Here is an 18295-nt window from a genome sequence, read left to right on the forward strand (position 1 = left end):
TTGATTGTGTTTCATTCTGTCAGTCCTGAAAATTTCAACTTGTTCTCACCTGTACTTCAAGTACAGGTGAATTATGTTATATTTATGAGGGTAAAATTTTGCTCCCCTTCACTGACTTCACTGTACTGAAGGGGTAACCATCGTTTCTTCTGCCATTGTTTACCCAAATTGGAGAAGTTTAATTTTTACACCTCTTCATGGACTGGAGATAATATTTGTAAACAAACGTGTCCTGATATAGCTTCAAGAGAACCTGGAGCACCACGAGATGTAAGAGCAGAGGTGCCCTGAACTCTTTTCAGGTGATGAATCAGATGCTGACAAATAAAGAACACTTAGCTATTCAGCTTTTAATCCTTCAACACATGGCATGAACTGTGCCTAGGTACAGTATGTAGACCTTTAAATGAATGATTACCAATGTGACATGGTCTGCAGGTAGTAACACACTAATGCTGTCTTTGCAGTTAATGTAAGTCAATAAAAAGAAAGGAAGAGAGAAAATCTGAGCTTTAAGGCTACTGTACAGCTTTCCTGGGGCTTTCCTAAATTTAATTATCTGATTAATACTGGAAGAAGTGCCTAAAAGCTCTGGAAAGGACTAGATTTTTATTTCTTTTTTTGGTCAAATTTATTGTTTGTTTGCTTTTTCAAATTTAGAATGATCACGATCAGCTGATTATGATTTCAAGCTCAACTGTTATGTAGATTAACAAGAAGTTATTTGGTAAAATGCATCTACCAGAAAATATTCCTCTATTGACAGTCAGGTTAATATCATTGAATGAACCTCTTAGTTTCTCTTCTCTGTTGTGCTTCATTATATAAGGCACATATGTCTTTACATGGCAAGACGCATTAGGGTGAACATATGAGGCCACTCCCTAAGCTAATCAAGGGAAAAATCGAGACCGTGGTGTAAAAAAATAGGACAGAAAAGCTATGGATAAGCATGTTAGAGGGATTACAGGGGAGAGTATATAAGCAGGGAGCAAGCCATAGACTACAACAACACAAACAGAACAGAGAGGCGTAATCCAGAAGCCGCCCGTGCTACTGCAACAACAGGTAAGATCTAACTCTGACTTTCACTCAGCTGTGAGCTTTGGTTGACTTTCCATTCTGCAGTGAAGATTACTCAGAGAAGAAATAAAGAGTAAGAGTCACTTAAGAACTTTATTTTGGAGATATATTTTACACATTAAAAAAAAAAAATAAAACCAAAAAAACATTTCAAGCTTTATAGTTTAAAGTTAGTGCACTGTATGTCTTCTTTACATCATTTTTTTTCTTCTTTATGCTTTCAATTTTGTAAATGCTGTTTAGAAAAGCATTTAAAAAGTCTTTATAAGTTTTTTAATTGTGTAAGACAGCCAAGGGAGGCTTATTTGTGGGGGGTTTGCAAATAATGTCAAAATTAACAGAAACTGCGAAATATATTGCCCCCCTGATACAAAAAAACAAAAACTTTCAAGTAAACCTTCAAAAGGAAAAATTACTTTACACTGGCATCATTTTAACTCTTTTATTTGTCTTATTATTTCAGCATGTTATAACACCTGTCACGATAGCCTTATTCAATTTGTATTAAAATTTTATGGAAAACCAAATAAAAAATATTCATTAATTAGTTTCTTTAAAATGATTAATTGATTTATCTAGTTGTGTTTTTGTACACAATTGCAATGTTATATATATATATATGTATGTATATATAAACATACACATATATATATATATAAAGCAGCAAGGTGTTGTAACTACATTATAAAAAGTTGAATAAAGGAGTGATACTTAGGAGTTAATCTGCTTGCTGTTACAAAAGTCCATCAGTGAGGTCAAAGCACATTTGTAATCAGGAGCACTGATGAGCTTAACTATGACACAGTCAACTGAGCCCAGAAAAGACCAGATTAAAGTAGACTGAAATTGTTGTTCAGGTCAAATCCCCTTATACCCGAGCTTATTATTTACACCATGCAGTGCGCAGGTTAACCTTCAGTCTAACAGCAGAATTAGCAGAAATCCTGCTCTCAAAATATATGCCGTGTTAACTTGACCACACATGAACTCAAAAGTCAAGGTGTAAAAATAGCCACTGATGGTGTAACAAAGCTTAAGGTGCTATGGTAGCTTTGGTTTATAATTTGATCTAAGCTGCAAGTGTTATATCATCAAAGAAGTGGCAGCTTAAGAGGACGATGACGAATGGTTTTAAACACCAAGATTAAGTGATTAACTGTTCATTCTTTTTCTCTCAGATCATAAAAGATGGCAGACGCACCTGCACCTGCTGACAAGAAGGCACCTCCCAAGTTCAAACAGAGGACAACCCGTACCTTCAAGAGCAAGGCCCCCAAACCAGGCCAGAAGGGGTGAGAGGAAGACATGGCACAACATTTCTAATACTTCACGCTCCAACCGCACTAAATATTAAAGCTAGCGCATGACAGTTAGGAGATAGTAGTCCATTTTAGCTTGAGGGATGACATTTAAAAATCATATTGCCACATCCTATAATAGAACAGTGTTGAAGACTAAACCAGTGACTCGTGAATATTTAATTTCACGGGTATTCGGATCAAACTTGTGATCAATTGGATTATTTTTGCTAAACTAGTTTCAAAACAGTTACATTGACTGTTGGACTAACATTTGCAACACAATACTTAAACAATCACAGGGGATAGTTTTTTGCATAGTACAGAGCATGGACGCCAAGCTCAATTTACATCGTGGGCGATGTACACCCCACTTTGATCTTAAGTGTCTAAGGAAGTTTAACTACCCATTCTAAAACTCAGAAATCTCTATTGTAGATAATAAAATATACTAATAGTTTCTATATTACTTCATTACTTTGGTCTAATATGGGGGAGGTGTGTATCAGTGGGAAAAGGTGTAAGTCTTATGAAAATACAGTTAAAAGTCCAAATCTAACCCCTCCTTCATATTTTTCGATGGCATCCAGCGGGCTGGACTGGAGTCTTTCCCAGGCCTTGTGTTTGACACACCTGATATAGAGTACTCATTAAACGATACACAGTGAATGCAGGTCAAGAGTTAAGACATGCTTTTGTTGCTTTTTTTAGATTCGGAGACGTGCTTTTGTTGCTTTTTGTTGCTTTTTGTTGCAACATGCTTTTGTTGCTTTTTTTAGATTCGGAGACGACATCCCCGGCATGGACGGTCTCGGTACAGACTTCACAGTGGTCTGCCCATGGGAAGCCTTTGGGGACATGGAGCTCAGCGACCTGGCGAAATATGGAATCGTCTAGAAACCCTCCTGTGCCCTTACCTCAATTATAAACCTCCCTGCACTAATTTTCCTCTACTCAGTCCTCTTATCTTCCACTTCACAGCCCAGGAGGCTTTCCCCTCCCCAAATCCCGACTTGAAGTTTATTGCGGTTGTTACACCCATATGTAGTTTGGGAAAAAATTACACAAAAACTGATAAGCTTCTATCCTCAAGGTTGATCCAATTATGTGTCAAAGCTATCATATATTACATTAAATAGCTCTATGTACATTTATTTATTTATATATGCTTCACTGAGGTGTCCGTGTGTCAGCCTGCTCCTCCAAACTCTCTCCCTTGTACTTTGTGCTGGTTTAATAATAATAATGATAATAATGGATTGGATTTATATAGAGCTTTTCAAGGCACCAAAAGCGCTTTACAATTCCACTATTCATTCACTCTCGCATTCACACACTGGTGGAGGCAAGCTACAGTTGTAGCCACAGCTGCCCTGGGGCAGACTGACAGAAGCAAGGCTGCCATATCGCGCCATCGGCTCCTCTGGCCATCACCAGTAGGCGGCAGGGTAAAGTGTCTTGCCCAGGGACACAAAGACCAGGACAGAGAGCCCGGGAATCGAACCGGCTCGGTTACAGATACGCTTCCCAACCCCCTGAGCCACGGTCGCCCCACGACTTTGGTTTGTTTGTTCTGAGAAACCATTCAGATATGTTGAAAGCAAGTTTCCTCACAGCTGCATCATCACTAAACCTTCCCTCTTCTGCCTTTTCCGCTCCGCCCCTCCTCCACCTCTTTGGAGCTATTTTTTCTTAATGTACAGATGATGATGAATACATAAATATATATATTTTTATTTTTATGAAATATGAATGTAATGTTGCGCATGCTATTAATGTAGGAATGAAACTTATGTCAATAAATACTTTCCCCTAGAAAAACCTTTGTCTTTTTGAACAGATACTATACCTTTAAGGTAATCAATCAAAGAAAATAAGCATTTATGCGAGCCAGACAACGTCATAGACTTGAACATCTCAACATTAGTTACATGTATTAGTACAAAATTCGTGCAAGGGAACCTCATGGTTTCAATACATATGATGAAAAAATTTAGTTTTGTTAACGTAAATTATATAAAATTATATAGCTCCCATAGGTCATTTATAGCTATTTGATAGGTGGTTGCTGGGCAACCTGGCTATGTCATGAAATCTGATATAGATAAGAACCTTATGAAGCCTAAGTCGAGTTTGGGTGCTCAACTCCTGATCATGTAGGAGTAGTATGTGGACAAAGAAACAGACAAACAGACAGAAATGTTTATGCATTATTTTGTGTATAGATATCGATCATACAGACTGCTTGCAGACTGATATTTGTGATCCTCATTTTAGTTGTTTTCTTCCTGTGGTCAACACAAGATTAAAGCTTTTACTTATCCAGTAATCCACTGAATCAATGATATGGCACAACATTGTTTATGGACCTTTGTTATGATTCCCAGGTAATATCAATGACTGTCAGGTTGCTATTTGAGGTTATGAACAAAGTATTTCACAAATACAAACCAAACACTTGGGCACAATCACAGGTTGTTCTGATTGTGATTTAAAAAATTAAATCAACAACAACAAATAAAAAACCCTCTGCTTTCCTCACTTGTATTTACTAAATCAGCCTCAGTGGTCTGCAAATTAGCTGTGGAAGATTCTCAAAACCATCTGTTTTGTCTGAAGGTTATCTCTGTAAACTGTGAAAATGTATTGCAAATTTTTAGCCTGTGAGAATCTAGACCCACTTTGAGGCCTGCACTTTTTCAAAATGGGGTCAAAATGTTTATTAGGTGAAAGAGTCTCAGTGCATGCTCAATAACAGGAAATCCCAGGAAGTAAATTGTGTTCATTTGAACAAAGCATTTTTCCCACTAAAAACACTACATATAGGATGAACGATCAACTTTCTGGGAATAGATGAGAGGATTGATGAGGTATGACCTTAACTCCTTGTGGACAGTTACACTGTTTTTGTAAAATGAAAATAAGACATTTGTGGGGCTTTATCTAAAGATGGTCTCTAACACTTCATCTTGTGACTGGGGGAAAGAAATTCAGCCCATGGAAACTAGAATTTTGCTCATGCTTGATCAGCTTTATCCAAAGAACCAAAAAATACACTTGTTTTTAAAGCCACCTTCAGCCTCACTCAAGGGCTTGAAAGTGCTAGAAGGTCAGACAGTGTCCCAAATTTTATATCTTTAGTCTACATAGAGTTTAATAGCAGAAAGAAAAAAGTAAGAAGATGTGCAAGAAAACATAAAAACATAATGGATGGTTACCCGGCTTTGCTCCTTGGCCCTCAACTAGATTGGATGAACTGAAATAATTCTTGGTTGGTCATTAAAATATGTGATAGTGTCATTTTACTTCTAGCACACTCATCCAGTGTAAAATCCTTATCAGCATGCTAACAAGTCACTTGACTTTGTCAGCAAACGATGGAGGTCTGATTTGTGTGCGTCTCTCCAAGTGCTTTGATGTTTCAGTCAAACTACTGGGTTTACAGATGAGAAGAGCCGGATTCACTGACCAGACTTTAATAGGTACACCTTGGTAGTGTTGGGTTGGACTACATTTTGCCCCCTTTGGCTGCATATTTGTTGCTGCACATCCATGATAAGAATCTTCAGCACATCCCAAAGGTGCTCTAGTCGATTAAAATCTGTGGACTCCTCAGGCCATCTGAGAAGAGTGAACTCACACCAACACCAGTCTGAACAGTCTGAAGACAGAATGGATCAGTGTTTTTATGCTGTTTCAAGCCTAATACCAACCCTACCATCCATCCTGACCATCTGTCACCAAAACTATGTCTTCAGCAGGTCTTCTTGGTCATGTGTGCATGCCTAAATGCACTGATCTGCTGCAGTGTGGTTGGCTGATTAGATATTTGCATTAACTAGTAGTTGAACATCTGTACCTAATGAAATGGCAGTGGCAAATGCAATTCACAGGAGTTTTTTGTGACCAAAACTGAGCTAAAAGTTGAATGTGGATTTTCTGGTGGAAACAGATACACCTACAGTGCATCCAGAAAGTATTCACAGTACTTCACTTGTTCCACTTTTTGTCATGTTACAGCCTTATTCCAAAATGGATACATTTAGTTTTCCCCTCCAAATTCTACACACAATATTCCATAATCCCAAAGTGAAAAGGTTTGTCTGAAATTATTGAAAATTTATTAAAAATAAAAAACAAAAAATATAATATGTACATAAGTATTCACAGCCTTTACTCAATATTTTGTTGAAGGACCTTGGCAGCAATTACAGGCTTAAGTATTTTTGAGTATGATGCTACAAGCTTGGTACATGCATTCATCTCTACCCTGACTGGTCCTCTGTCAAAAAGCATAATGCTGCCACCAACATGCTTCACTATAGGGATGGTAGTGGCCAGGTTGCCTGGTTTCTTCACACCAAAAAAAGTCAATTTTTATTTCATCAGACCAGAATTTTGTTTCTCATGGTCTGAGACACCTTCAGTTGCCTTTTAGCAAACTCCCGTTGGGCTTTTATGTGAGGAGTGGCTTCCGTCTGGCCACTCTACCATACAAGCCTGACTGATGTGAAGTGCTGCAGAAATGGGTGCCCTTATAGAAGGTTCAGAATGACCATTGGGTTATTGGTCATCTCCCTGACTAAGGACCTTGTACCTTAGTAAAAGGGCCTTCCTATCTAGGAAAAAATGTTGTTGGTTCCGAACTCCAAACGACTGAGGCCACTGTCACTGTTGAAGAAATGTTTCTGTAGCGTTTGCCAGATCTCTCCCTCGATACATTGTGTCTCTGAGGTCTACACATAATCCCTTGGACTTCATGGCTTGGTCAGACATGCATTATCAACTGCGAGGCCTTACATAGACAGGTGTCCTATCAGCTGAATTTACCACAGGTGGACTCCAATCAAGTTGCAGAAACATCTGAGAGACGATCAGTGGAAACAGGATGCACTTGAGCTCAATTTTGAGTTTCACTGAGATGGCTGTGAATACTTTTTTCACGTTGTCATTATGGGATGAAAAATGAATGAATTCCATTTTGAAATAAGGCGATGGTAATGTGACAAACTGTGGAATAAATTGATTGGACAGTAGAAATGAATAATAATGATGCTTATTTATAGTAGATACCATCATGTTCATCCGATTATCATGAACACAGTATCATGGTTACAGTTTGCTTGCAGTGGCCAGTGTGGACAATAAAAGTCAATCTGCATCCGGGTTTGCCAGCTGCACTATAATATAAGACTCAACCACTTTAATAATGCATAGAAAGAAAAAAACAATCTGAGAAGTTCAATCACAACAAAACATTTTTATATAAAACATTTTATATGGACATTCAATAACAAAAAAACATAATGGCAGTCAAGGGGGAATACAGACATGACAGAGGAAAGGGGACTGTCCATTGAGAAACCATAGCAACTATGAAGGATGACCACATAGTTTACTATAATACACTGGCAAGAAAACCACGACAGGAAAAAAAATGAAGCTGCCACGTGTCATTTGTGCGGCAGCCATTTTGTTTGTCACCGGGCCTTTTTGCCAAACAGCACTGTGCTCTTTGATGCGTTAACTAGCTTAGATTCGCTAGCTGCCTGTCATGGAGTTTAGTGGTAAAGAAGAACGCAGCTGGGCTCTGCTGCTCAGGAATCAAATATGAAAAGACACAAGATTCATGCAAAACTATTTTTTTATATATAACTCGACAAGTATCGCTCATGCTGGTTTGTCCATGCCTTCAGTGGCTCCAAAAGTCCATCTTAGAGTATTTTGTGTAGCACATGTCAAGCCAGAACATGCTGGGTACTGTTAGCATCTTTGGCTAGTGCCTTTTTTTCTTTTTTTAAAAAAAAGAAAAATTAAAAGTGTCTGAAGCACATTCTACATTAATATGGAAATTTTTTTTTAAAGTAACACTAAATGACTTGAGAAAATCCAACAGCAGCACATTTAAAAGAAAGGGAGAAAAAAAAAGCATGTTAATGAAAAGCATGTTTTCCTGATTGTGAGAAGCAGAAAACACAAAAGGTAGCTTTGAAGATGGATAAAAACAACTTCATATCCCAATGCCGACAAATTGTTTTTCGCCAGGAACCTTAACCTGTGCATGTATGAGCGATAACACTTTTTTCAAACAAATCCAGAGTAGCCAAGCTGACAGATTTAGCCAGTGAAATGTGAGGAATCATTAAGATTTCAAACCAAAACAATACAGACTGCTTTAACTCAAGTGCTACAGGCCTATGTTCACTCATTCCAAATAGCTCAGTCGCTTGCAAAACATGGACACACGTACACAAAAAAAGTGTTACTGTATATTTTGAAATATGATAAATGTCAAGCTATCAGATCCTATGATCAATCAAAAACAAACAAACAAACAAACAACAAAAAAATGACTGAATAGTCAACCAAAAGGACAAAAGTTTGGTGGTGTGACACGCATACCTTTCTTTGTCCCCAACCAGCTATGCTTTCCAGCTGAAGAACTTTACTCCCAAGAGAAAAAACAAAGTCACTTGAAAATGTCCTTGCACCTTACAGGACAAGGAACAACACAGAAGATGAAAGTAAATAATAAAAACAACTGTAGGATTATGATAATAACAATAACAAAGATAATATATTTATACATACGGCAGAAAAATGTGCTTTCTACAAATCTTTGGAACAAAAACAAAAGCCCAAAAATAAAAAAAGCCACATTTTGGAAATATAGAATACAATGGAATAGAAATATGCACAATTGTGTTTTGCATTTAAATATTTACTACAAACTCACTAACTGAATCTCTCTCTCTTGCTCAGCAGTTGCTGCTGCAGCATCTTAAACACAATACCAACAGAAGTATGTTTCAGGAAGACTCATCCATTGCTGGACACTCTACAAAAGATGGAATATGAGGGGGGGGGGGGGAATCCAAATAATATATTCCTACATTAAAAGGACCAACCGCTATTTGAACCCCAGGGTTTAGTTTGGGTGTAAACGCCACTAAACAGGAACCTTTTTCCCCCCTTCTTCTTCTGTGTAGTGTTGCCATGTTTGTAGTGTCGGGTGAAGTCCCGTGCACGGATATAAGCTGTTTTCATATACCTGACAGCATATTTGTACTTTTTTAATGATTTTTAACCCCAGGGTTCACTGTTGAATCCATGACAGCAGCGGCTGCTGACTCAAACATAAGAATGGTTTTATAAGAGTAATAATGAGAATAATTACAATTACAAATATCATTAATAATAATAATTTGGTAACTTTTTTTTCTCTCTAAACTAATTTCTTTGCATATAACAATTTTAAGTTTAAAGGTTTACCATTTCCACATACTAAGAAAACTTGAGGTAAGGAACAGCTCTAATAAACCCTCCCTCCTTCAGCTTTCGGACGTGATTTCTATAGCGTTATAAACCGTCACATCATCTCTCCAAGCTGCCACATTCAGTCTCCCTCTGCCAGAAAGAACACCGCGGGATTGGAAATCCTCTCCTTACTATCCGCCCACGTCGAGGAGGAATTATAAAATCCATCCGTGGGTGGTTTTATCATTTGACTCGTCATTCTGGTTCAGAATGTTTTCTCGGTGCTCTTTCTGCGCAACGTCTTTCTTCCTACTGCCCTGATGTTTTGTGGACACCTCCATTGTGTGTTTCCCTTTCCTTTTCCTTCAGCGGAGAGCGTGTGCAGGCCACACAACGCTCGGCTCTTTCATGCACTCACACACACACAAACACGCACACGGGTGACGGCTGTTTTAAGTGTCAGTTATCCACATGCAGCCTTTGGAAGAACATCTGGGCTCTGTCCCAAATCTTGTGCTGCTGAGTGCAGAGGGAATAAGAAGGGGAGACTATAATACAGCCGTGCAATAGGGAAGGAGGCCATTATTTTTTTCTCTTCTTCTCCTTCTTCTTTTTTTTTTAACATTAAGGCCATCCTTCAGTCTTTAATACAGCATTCCTCTATTTCTGTAGTAGCGTATATAAGAAAACGTGGGACTGCTCTGGGGTGGGATCTGAAATATCTTCTTTGTGGTCAAGTCCACGTTTTAAAACTGGGTGCAGTCCACCTCCGTGACAACAGGGGGAGCTCTTTCAAAGTAATTCAATGGAAGAGAGGAGCTCCTGGGAAATGTAGTGTCTTTAGTAGGGAGCAAATCTACTGTAGCCTCCCCTGTACAGCGTAGCCTACAAAGCAATAAAAGGAACACTTAGTGAATAAAATCGTTCACTAGAGTCAGAATTGCAGTTGTTTCAAGCTGTGATTCGTCATTTTCGTCAATACATCACAGAAACAGACCAAAACTAATTGATTTGTCAAACACGAGTTGCTGGTGTACACATAGCCTAATAAAAGTACACAGAACGCTTATGCCAGATACACATTGGTAAAATAAAACTGCTCATTTTCCTTAATTCAGGCTCTTTCTTAGTTGCATAAACACTATTATACCTATTAATCAGTGACTACAACATAACATATTCAAACAATACTTATTAATCCTAAAAATATTGACATTTTCTTGCGAACAGACCACAAAACAGTATTAACGCCCTACGTGGACTTACCATGGCTCCAACGCCGTAGGCAGCTGGGGCAAGTGCAGCGTGGTAGGGATCTGCCGTGTAAACTCGTCCATAACTATGAGGGGGGGGGAAAGGGTTACACAAGCTAATTTAGATTAGCTGCAAAATGATTCTGACACACTGCAGGAGAGAAACAAGTGTTGTGTCTTTTTAAGAAGCCCCAAGATACCTCAAAATGTGAAGAAAGTTAGGCACACAAAATTAATTTGATGTTATTAGTATTTTTTCTGCTAGCTGTTAGAGACTACAACAGTGTCATACATACAGCCCACCCAAAGTGTTCAAATTACAGAGGAGGACGTAAACAAAATGTTTAACCTTTCCCTGTATTTTAGATCAGGAAACACGGCACTGCAAAAGTTTAAGAACAGATCACATCGTTTCGTGTGAGCCGGAGGTTCATTTTTGTATTTAACCTTTAAATGACTATTCAGATCTAAAGTCTCTTTTGTAAGGGCGTCCCAGTCGACACAAACATGACAACAATCAACTCTACATGCATCTGACATGGGAACCACCAGACGCTCAGTACTGCAATTATAAATATTGCAATTTATCACTTTTTTCAACTGTACAATAGATCCTCAAATTTAAACTTTGCAAATATCTGTTTTATCCAGTAAAATAAAATTATCTGACTTCAGTTATTTTTTTCTGCAAAAATGAGATCGTCGAGGAAACAAAACCTCCCAGAAACGTTGCCATAAGACAGACTCAGCCGCAGATTTTCTCCTAGATGTAAAAAGGTTGCTGTCTTATTTTTACTCGTGTGACTGAGGCGCTGAATCAGGAGGTAGCTTTGTCAACCTAAGCCTGGTTTTTCTGTAAAAGTTTGCTCACGTTGCTAATGTAACCTCAGGATGCTGGTGCATGAGCTAGGCCTTGCTGTTCGTAGTATTTCCAGAGTATTTTAATGTTTTTAATATATCGATATCTGTCCCTGTATTGACACAATGTAGTTACGCAAAAGTACCAAATGTGATAAAAAAAGTGTCCAGGACAGTACGCTCACCTGTCACTGTAAGCTGCCGCTGCAGCTGCTGCCGCCGCAGGCGTTGCTACTGCAGCCGGCTGGGCGTATCGATACGCTGCATAGCCACCCTGTGAGGAGTCGATGGAGACGAGAGAGGTGGAGGACAGAGAAGAGGGGAAGAGCAGAGCAGAGGAAAAGAGGAGAGAGAGAAAAAGAGATGCAATGAAAGGGCAGGAAGGACGGGACGGAAAGAAGAGAAAACTCTTGTTTAAAGTTTGCCATATTTTCTCTGCAGACTATTAAAAAACACTAGCAGTGAATCTAACGTGTTACATTGTGAGAAAAAAACTGCTGAGAAGAGAGCGAGAGATTAACAAGCAGTCAGTCAGCAAAACTGGCTAATCTGGTGCAGTACAGCATTCACAAGGATGTAGCTCAGGCTCTGTGTGGCTCTCTCACTTCATGGCTAATGTGGGGAAAAAAGACCCTTAATTGCACACAATGCTGTTGTTGTTTTTAGCGTTTGTAGCTCTGAATCGCCTTTATCTATCCCACAGTGAGTTAGACATGAAGGGAGAGAGAGTTCACAGCCATAACTGTGCCCCACCCCGGTTCCCCTACCAAAAACACACAGTTAAAGAAAGGGGAAGGAGTGGCAGGATGATCGTGTCATTATCTACGTTTGGATGAACAGCTGATGAACAGACACATAAATAAAACTACAGGTGTAAGAAGACAAGTCAGCCAGTCAGATTTTGAAAAATGAAAAAAAAAAAGGGGGCAAACACACACACTCTCACATGGCCAGCAACCAATCACTGACAGACACAGCATGCTTTCCCGAATTCAGAACAAACAGTGTATTAGGCCAAACATCCCTATTGAAACAAAAATAAATAAACAAGGAAAGAAACACACACCACTGCATTCTACCCTAAGGAATCAGTTCCTGCATTCAGGACCACACAGTTGCTGCTATGGGAGGAAGGCTGGACCGGGGGAGGAGGGGAAGATGAGGGAAGGAGAGACGGAGAAAGTAGAGGTGATGGAAAAGGATAGGAGGGAAGGTGGGAAATCACAGTGAACATAAGAGTAGAAAAGAAGGGTCTGATAATAATAAAAATGAAGAGGAAGAGAAAGTACTGAACTAGATAAGAACCTTTAGTAAAGGTCTACTTTAACAGTCAAAGGAGGAAAGGATGAATAAAAAGGGAGGTTTGCAGAAATAAAAGGAGAAGATTTGGGAGGAAATACAAGGGGTGGGGCGGGGAGTCAGCCTTGTAAGTATGTCTGCATGCTGACATTGATTCAGTTAGCATGCCACAGGTGAAACAGATAGGGAGATTCCTGGAAGGGGTCTGAATGATCTGCTAATTGGATGAAAGAAAATCTCTCTCTACATCCCTTTAAAACTGCGAGTACTCTGTGTACTCAAATCACAGGTTTGCGTATTATCATCTTCGTTAATACATGAAATGCGACGTCACGGAAAGCTACGGTGCACGATCGCTCAAGTGAAATTTAAAAAGCAGGTTTCACAAAATGAACAAGCGTTTGGGCTTAAAAATGACAACGGCAATTCAACCCCAATTTTCAGGGAGTTTCTCACAAAATAAAGAAAGAAAACAAAACGCAGTGATTAAAAAATGAAGCCTAACATTTGTTTGTTCCATCAACAAGAAGCAAAAAGATCATGTTCGGGTATACAGGGCTTAACAAATTTATTAGACCACCTGTCATGAATACAAGAAAACACAAATGAGTCTTGTTCAAAGACTAAGGATTATCTTTATTAGACAAATAGACTGATTTCATATTTTTACACCCAAAGTGGAGCCGAGCATCCTAAGAGGTCAGAAATTAATCAAGCTTAACATTAAAACCACTAAAACTATGTTTTTCTGCTCAGGGATGCAAGTAAATACCTGTAATTTAGCCTCTTAATTAAAAAAAAAAAAGCTTTACTATTTTATTCTGCTTTTACTGTCAAACAGTAATTTTTTTAATTCATTAGTTACAACAATAATTAGCATTAAAAGTATCATTTTAATTAAAGAGCTTGTGCATACTGGCAGATTAACAATTACAGAAACATAAAAAATTATTTTGCTAATTACAAATCCTGTTAATTCAGGGCACTTGTGGTGTAAACCAAACATTTGGTGGTGGTCTAATGAATTTGTTTAACACTGCGTGTGTGTGTGTGCACTAATGGAAAGCTGATGTGTCAGCATAGATCAGATTCAATCGAGTTTTTCAAGCTCTGACCAAAAGTATATCCCTCGATCCCTTTTCCACTACTTCCGTTGGACACTGCACTTAATTTACAGAAAAACATATCAGACCAGCCGCCGTTTGGTTTTGTTTTTTTCTAAAATGTTTTGCATTCTTTCCTCCCCCTTCCGCAACTCCGCCCATGTCAGAATCCAGTGAGTTAGTAGAAGAAGACAGAGAAGGCATTTCAATCTCAGATGGTCAATAATGTCTAGCAGCACGCAGTCATTGGAGACGAGGAGGATGCACACTGGCTCTCACACAGAGTGTGTAAAACCCTACCTGGGGCAATCTGCCACTAATGTCCTGAAACACTAGTCTACAGAGAGAACAGAAACATCTATTGTCAACCTGGTCACACACGCGCACACACACCATTACACACAGGCACACACTCATAATCACATTGGTACAAACTAACTCACAAATGCACAGAGACAAACCCTAGAGGAGTCTACTCACGAATGAGTGCACGGTTTTGCCGTGTTGTGCTGGACAGCTAAGCGAACACTGGCGCGGTGAATGTGAGACTGTGCAAATTTTGATTTCAATCAAAGGCCTCGTTTAAGTTTCAGTAAAATGTCAAGCGGTGATGAGTCAAAACACTCAAAAGTACACGTCTCTACGGGTTTGATCCGTGCCATTTCACACTTGAAAACCCACAAGGCAACAAGGGGGAGGGGAAAGGTAGGTGACGAGGGAGGCAGTGGAGGAGAGGCAGGCGTACTTACATAGAGATCAGCTGCACCGTAAAAACCATCCTGATAGGCCATCACACTGAGAGAGAAACAGATAATACAGGAGAAAGGGGGGAGGACAGATAGAGAGTAGAAAAAGGAGCGGTGGTGGAAAGTCAAAACAAACAAAACGAAACAAAAGGGAAAAAAATGGTGTGATGCGCCACCATGTGGGCAGTGCAGAAAACAACAAACAAGAGTGACGATTGAGGGGGAAAAGATGGGAAAACGGTGCCAAACAGATTGTGAGAGAGAGAAGAGAGAAAGAAGGGTGAGATTATTACACACCGTGCAACATGCAGGACAAAAATACCACCTCTTTGTATGCAAATGCCTCAAAGTGATACTACTGTTTCTTCGGCTGCTTATTAAACATTGAAAAAACTACTCAATATAGCTATCATTACCATTTTGGAGTTACAAGGAAATGGTATTTCAGCTCAGCCAACCATCAATGTCAACTCTCAATCAAAAATTTATATTCAAACACACAGCATGCATTATTTTTTATTTTTTTATATAAAAGTGCAGCCATGCTTTTAAGAAGACGATTGATCCGATCTGTGACATCATCGTCACTATTAGCGGTGTTGTTATTTTTGAGTGTGTTTACCCAGGATAGGTGGGGATGGCAGGCTGTGGAACAGCGGCCCTGACTGCGCTGTAGACGGGCCGAGCACGACCTCGGAGATGAGCGCCTCGAAAGGTTGCAGCGGTCGAGGCAGCTGCTGCTGCTGCTGCTGGGTACGGAAACCCTGGTACTGAGAGCAAGAGAGACAGAATTAAAACACAGTTTATTTTTATTGATGTCGATTAAACATTTAGATGCTAAATTACAATCATTTGTCCTACAAATCAATAAAAAGCAGCAAATGCTTGCTATAACTCCCCAGAGATCAACTGATGTTTTCAAATTCAACTAAAAACTAAAGATGACCTATCAACATCTAATATAAATCTATCTAACACACAGAAAGTATTGCATCTTCATTTTTAAGCATAAATGTCAAACAGCTGTAAAATACTGGAGCAGAACGCTGAGTAATCCTTGCATTTCTTTTTTCAATACCGAGCAAATTTTTCGATGTAGACTAACTCTCGGGCTGGCGGTATTTTCTAGATGTCTAGTCATGACTGAATAATAGTCCCCCGGGAAAAAATTTAACTGACATCTCGGAAGTTACCATAACGCAGTTTCAGGTCACCTCAACGTTACCTGGACATCCTTGTAAGAGTTTTGAGAATTTTGTTTTGCATCGCTCTCCTTTTCAAGGAATTTTATTCCCAGATGAGAAAAAAAATCTACACGAAAACATGTTTCTCAATGAAAAAGGAGAGAGAATGGGAAAGAAAAAACAAAACACCCCAACAGTGCAACAAACTCACAATCTCACACTTTTGGGTCCACCACTTCTCCCACTGAGCTAATTGATTTCCCGTGTCAGTAGTAGCACTCCTTCCTGAGTTTAAGATGCTGACATCGCAGACAGCGAGGGGAGAAGTGTAAGCGTGTGATGCATCAAGTTCATCCGGTAACAAGTGAAATGTAATTTGGGTGTTTATCTATTGAACTATTTAAAAAAATATGTCATTAGATATTGAGGTGACATTCACACAACAATGTGCTAGCTAAATTAGCTGTCATTGTTAAGAATAAATAAATAAATAATCTGAACTGTGTTTTGCACTTTGTAAAAATCAGAAAAGTTTGGCCTGAAATCTTATTGTGATCAGTTTTGGGAGACATGCAAGCAATGTTTGCTGGGTATCAGTCAGGTAAGAATAAAGGAAGGCTTTCTTACCTGTATAGAGCTCAGGACTGTAAATGCCTCCAACCATAGGACTCAGCTTCCATCCAGCTATAATAAAGAAAATTGACAACCACATGTAAACAGAAACGTGTCACAGAAGCGACGGGCAGCCAGGGTTCACACGACATTTACTCATTCCTGCATGTTGTTTGTTTCTTTGGGGAGGGGGTGGGGGTAGTGTCTGCCGCTTTAATTTAGTGACAATAATTTCTGCCCCATCTCTCTGGTCCAACCGTGCAAAATGCATTACCATATGGCAGTGCCGCAAGGCCCTCTCCGTTCGAGTACGGCGTGGTCATCTTCTTGTTTGTCATCACTCTGGCTGTGGCGTTATTAACCTGGACACCAAAGAAAGTGATCAGAGGCTCAGTTCATTCACTTTTAATGGTTGACACAAGCACAGTCCAATCACAGTTCAGGTTACGTTTTGTCTGTGACACTTCATATGATTACTGGAGCTTTCATATTCAGTGAGGTGTCGTTTTACTTTTCACAGTTTTGTACTTATGACAGGGGTTAATTCTGTTGATGAGCAGCGATGGTATTTGTTGCATGCGCTTCTTTTGAAGGAGAAAGACATTGAAAACAAGGATCCTGGTGAGTAGTCAGGCAGTTTTGCACGCAAACAATGCAACCATTGGCACACAGAACAAAGAAAACAACAAAATATCTGAGATCAAAGGCATTCAAAAAGAAATCCAAGACCATTATTTTGCTACCTTAAAAAAAAGGAGGGAAAAAGAAGGTGAATTAAGCGGCAGATTCATCAGTTGAACACAATGCAAAAAACATCAATCGAAGAGTTCATACACAAATTACACACGGCCAATCAAGAGCGCATCACATCACCAGAGGTGAGCAAAACTAGCCAGTCAGCAAGCATCAGATGCAGCAAGAGACCAATCAAATAAGGTCGGCAGCCCTCCCAATCAAATACACATCATACAGAAAAAAAGGAGGAAGAGGAGGGAGAGAGAACAACAGAGAAAGGACAGAAATATAAAAGGGATGCAGAAGGAGGAGCCAGTCCACATGAAAACACACAGAAAAAACACACACATGACGTGAAGAAGAGAGACAGCGAGTGAACAGTCCATCCAAATGTGCAGTTCTTCAAACAAACGAACAATAAGATGCAATACACTCGTACAACATTCATCTGACCGTTTGCCTACATTGTATCTAACTGTACGTGAGCAGTGATGGAGAAATGATGGATGGAGCAAGAACGAGTACAGAAAGAGAAAAAGTCTAGATAAAAGACAGAGAGGATGGGGGATGCAAATATCATTCCTCAAATCAAAAAATAAAAATCAAATGAAAAAAATCAAACAGAAACCACGGCTGTGAAACACTGCCAGGCATTTCAGATCAGTGTCACACGCCAGAAACACCTCGAAGCACACAACCACCAACACACACCATCCAGAACCAAACTTATCGAAAACAAGGAAACCGCTTAACAGAAATCAGAACAAAGAAAAGCTGTCGCTGATTTAAAACAAATTCTACTAATTATTTCATGACAGCTTTTTTAAAAAATCTTTTGTATTTTTTTTTCTCAAATTACCACATTTA

At 39.3% G+C, this 18295-nt stretch overlaps 2 protein-coding genes across 7 annotated transcripts in view; one reads left to right on the forward strand and one right to left on the reverse strand.

Annotated features, from left to right (window-relative positions):
* The first annotated feature begins 1016 nt into the window (after positions 1-1016).
* Positions 1017-4202, forward strand: LOC102786042 (retinal cone rhodopsin-sensitive cGMP 3',5'-cyclic phosphodiesterase subunit gamma-like). The gene is made up of 3 exons (XM_006787345.2): positions 1017-1068; positions 2262-2375; positions 3161-4202. The coding sequence occupies exons 2-3, from the start codon at positions 2272-2274 to the stop codon at positions 3276-3278; spliced, it is 222 nt and encodes a 73-aa protein (XP_006787408.1). The 5' UTR covers positions 1017-1068; positions 2262-2271; the 3' UTR covers positions 3279-4202.
* A 3138-nt stretch (positions 4203-7340) lies between these two features.
* rbfox2 (RNA binding fox-1 homolog 2) overlaps positions 7341-18295 on the reverse strand; it is a 40978-nt gene continuing 30023 nt past the window's right edge. For 3 of the 6 annotated variants that reach the window (XM_035906214.2, XM_006787347.3, XM_006787346.3), the window contains exons 7-13: positions 16968-17055; positions 16709-16765; positions 15520-15667; positions 14901-14946; positions 11935-12023; positions 10905-10977; positions 7343-10523 (exon numbers count right to left, since the gene is read on the reverse strand). In XM_035906214.2, coding sequence (XP_035762107.1) covers positions 10479-10523; positions 10905-10977; positions 11935-12023; positions 14901-14946; positions 15520-15667; positions 16709-16765; positions 16968-17055 — 546 coding nt within the window. In that variant the 3' untranslated portion in view covers positions 7343-10478. Of the gene's footprint in view, positions 10524-10904; positions 10978-11934; positions 12024-14451; positions 14489-14900; positions 14947-15519; positions 15668-16708; positions 16766-16967; positions 17056-18295 lie in introns of those variants that run through there. The other 3 variants (XM_006787348.3, XM_006787349.3, XM_035906216.2) reach the window with 3 other exon arrangements.

The sequence above is a fragment of the Neolamprologus brichardi genome, chromosome 6, assembly GCF_056152115.1.
Source record: "Neolamprologus brichardi isolate AB-2024 chromosome 6, ASM5615211v1, whole genome shotgun sequence".
NCBI lineage: Eukaryota > Metazoa > Chordata > Actinopteri > Cichliformes > Cichlidae > Neolamprologus > Neolamprologus brichardi.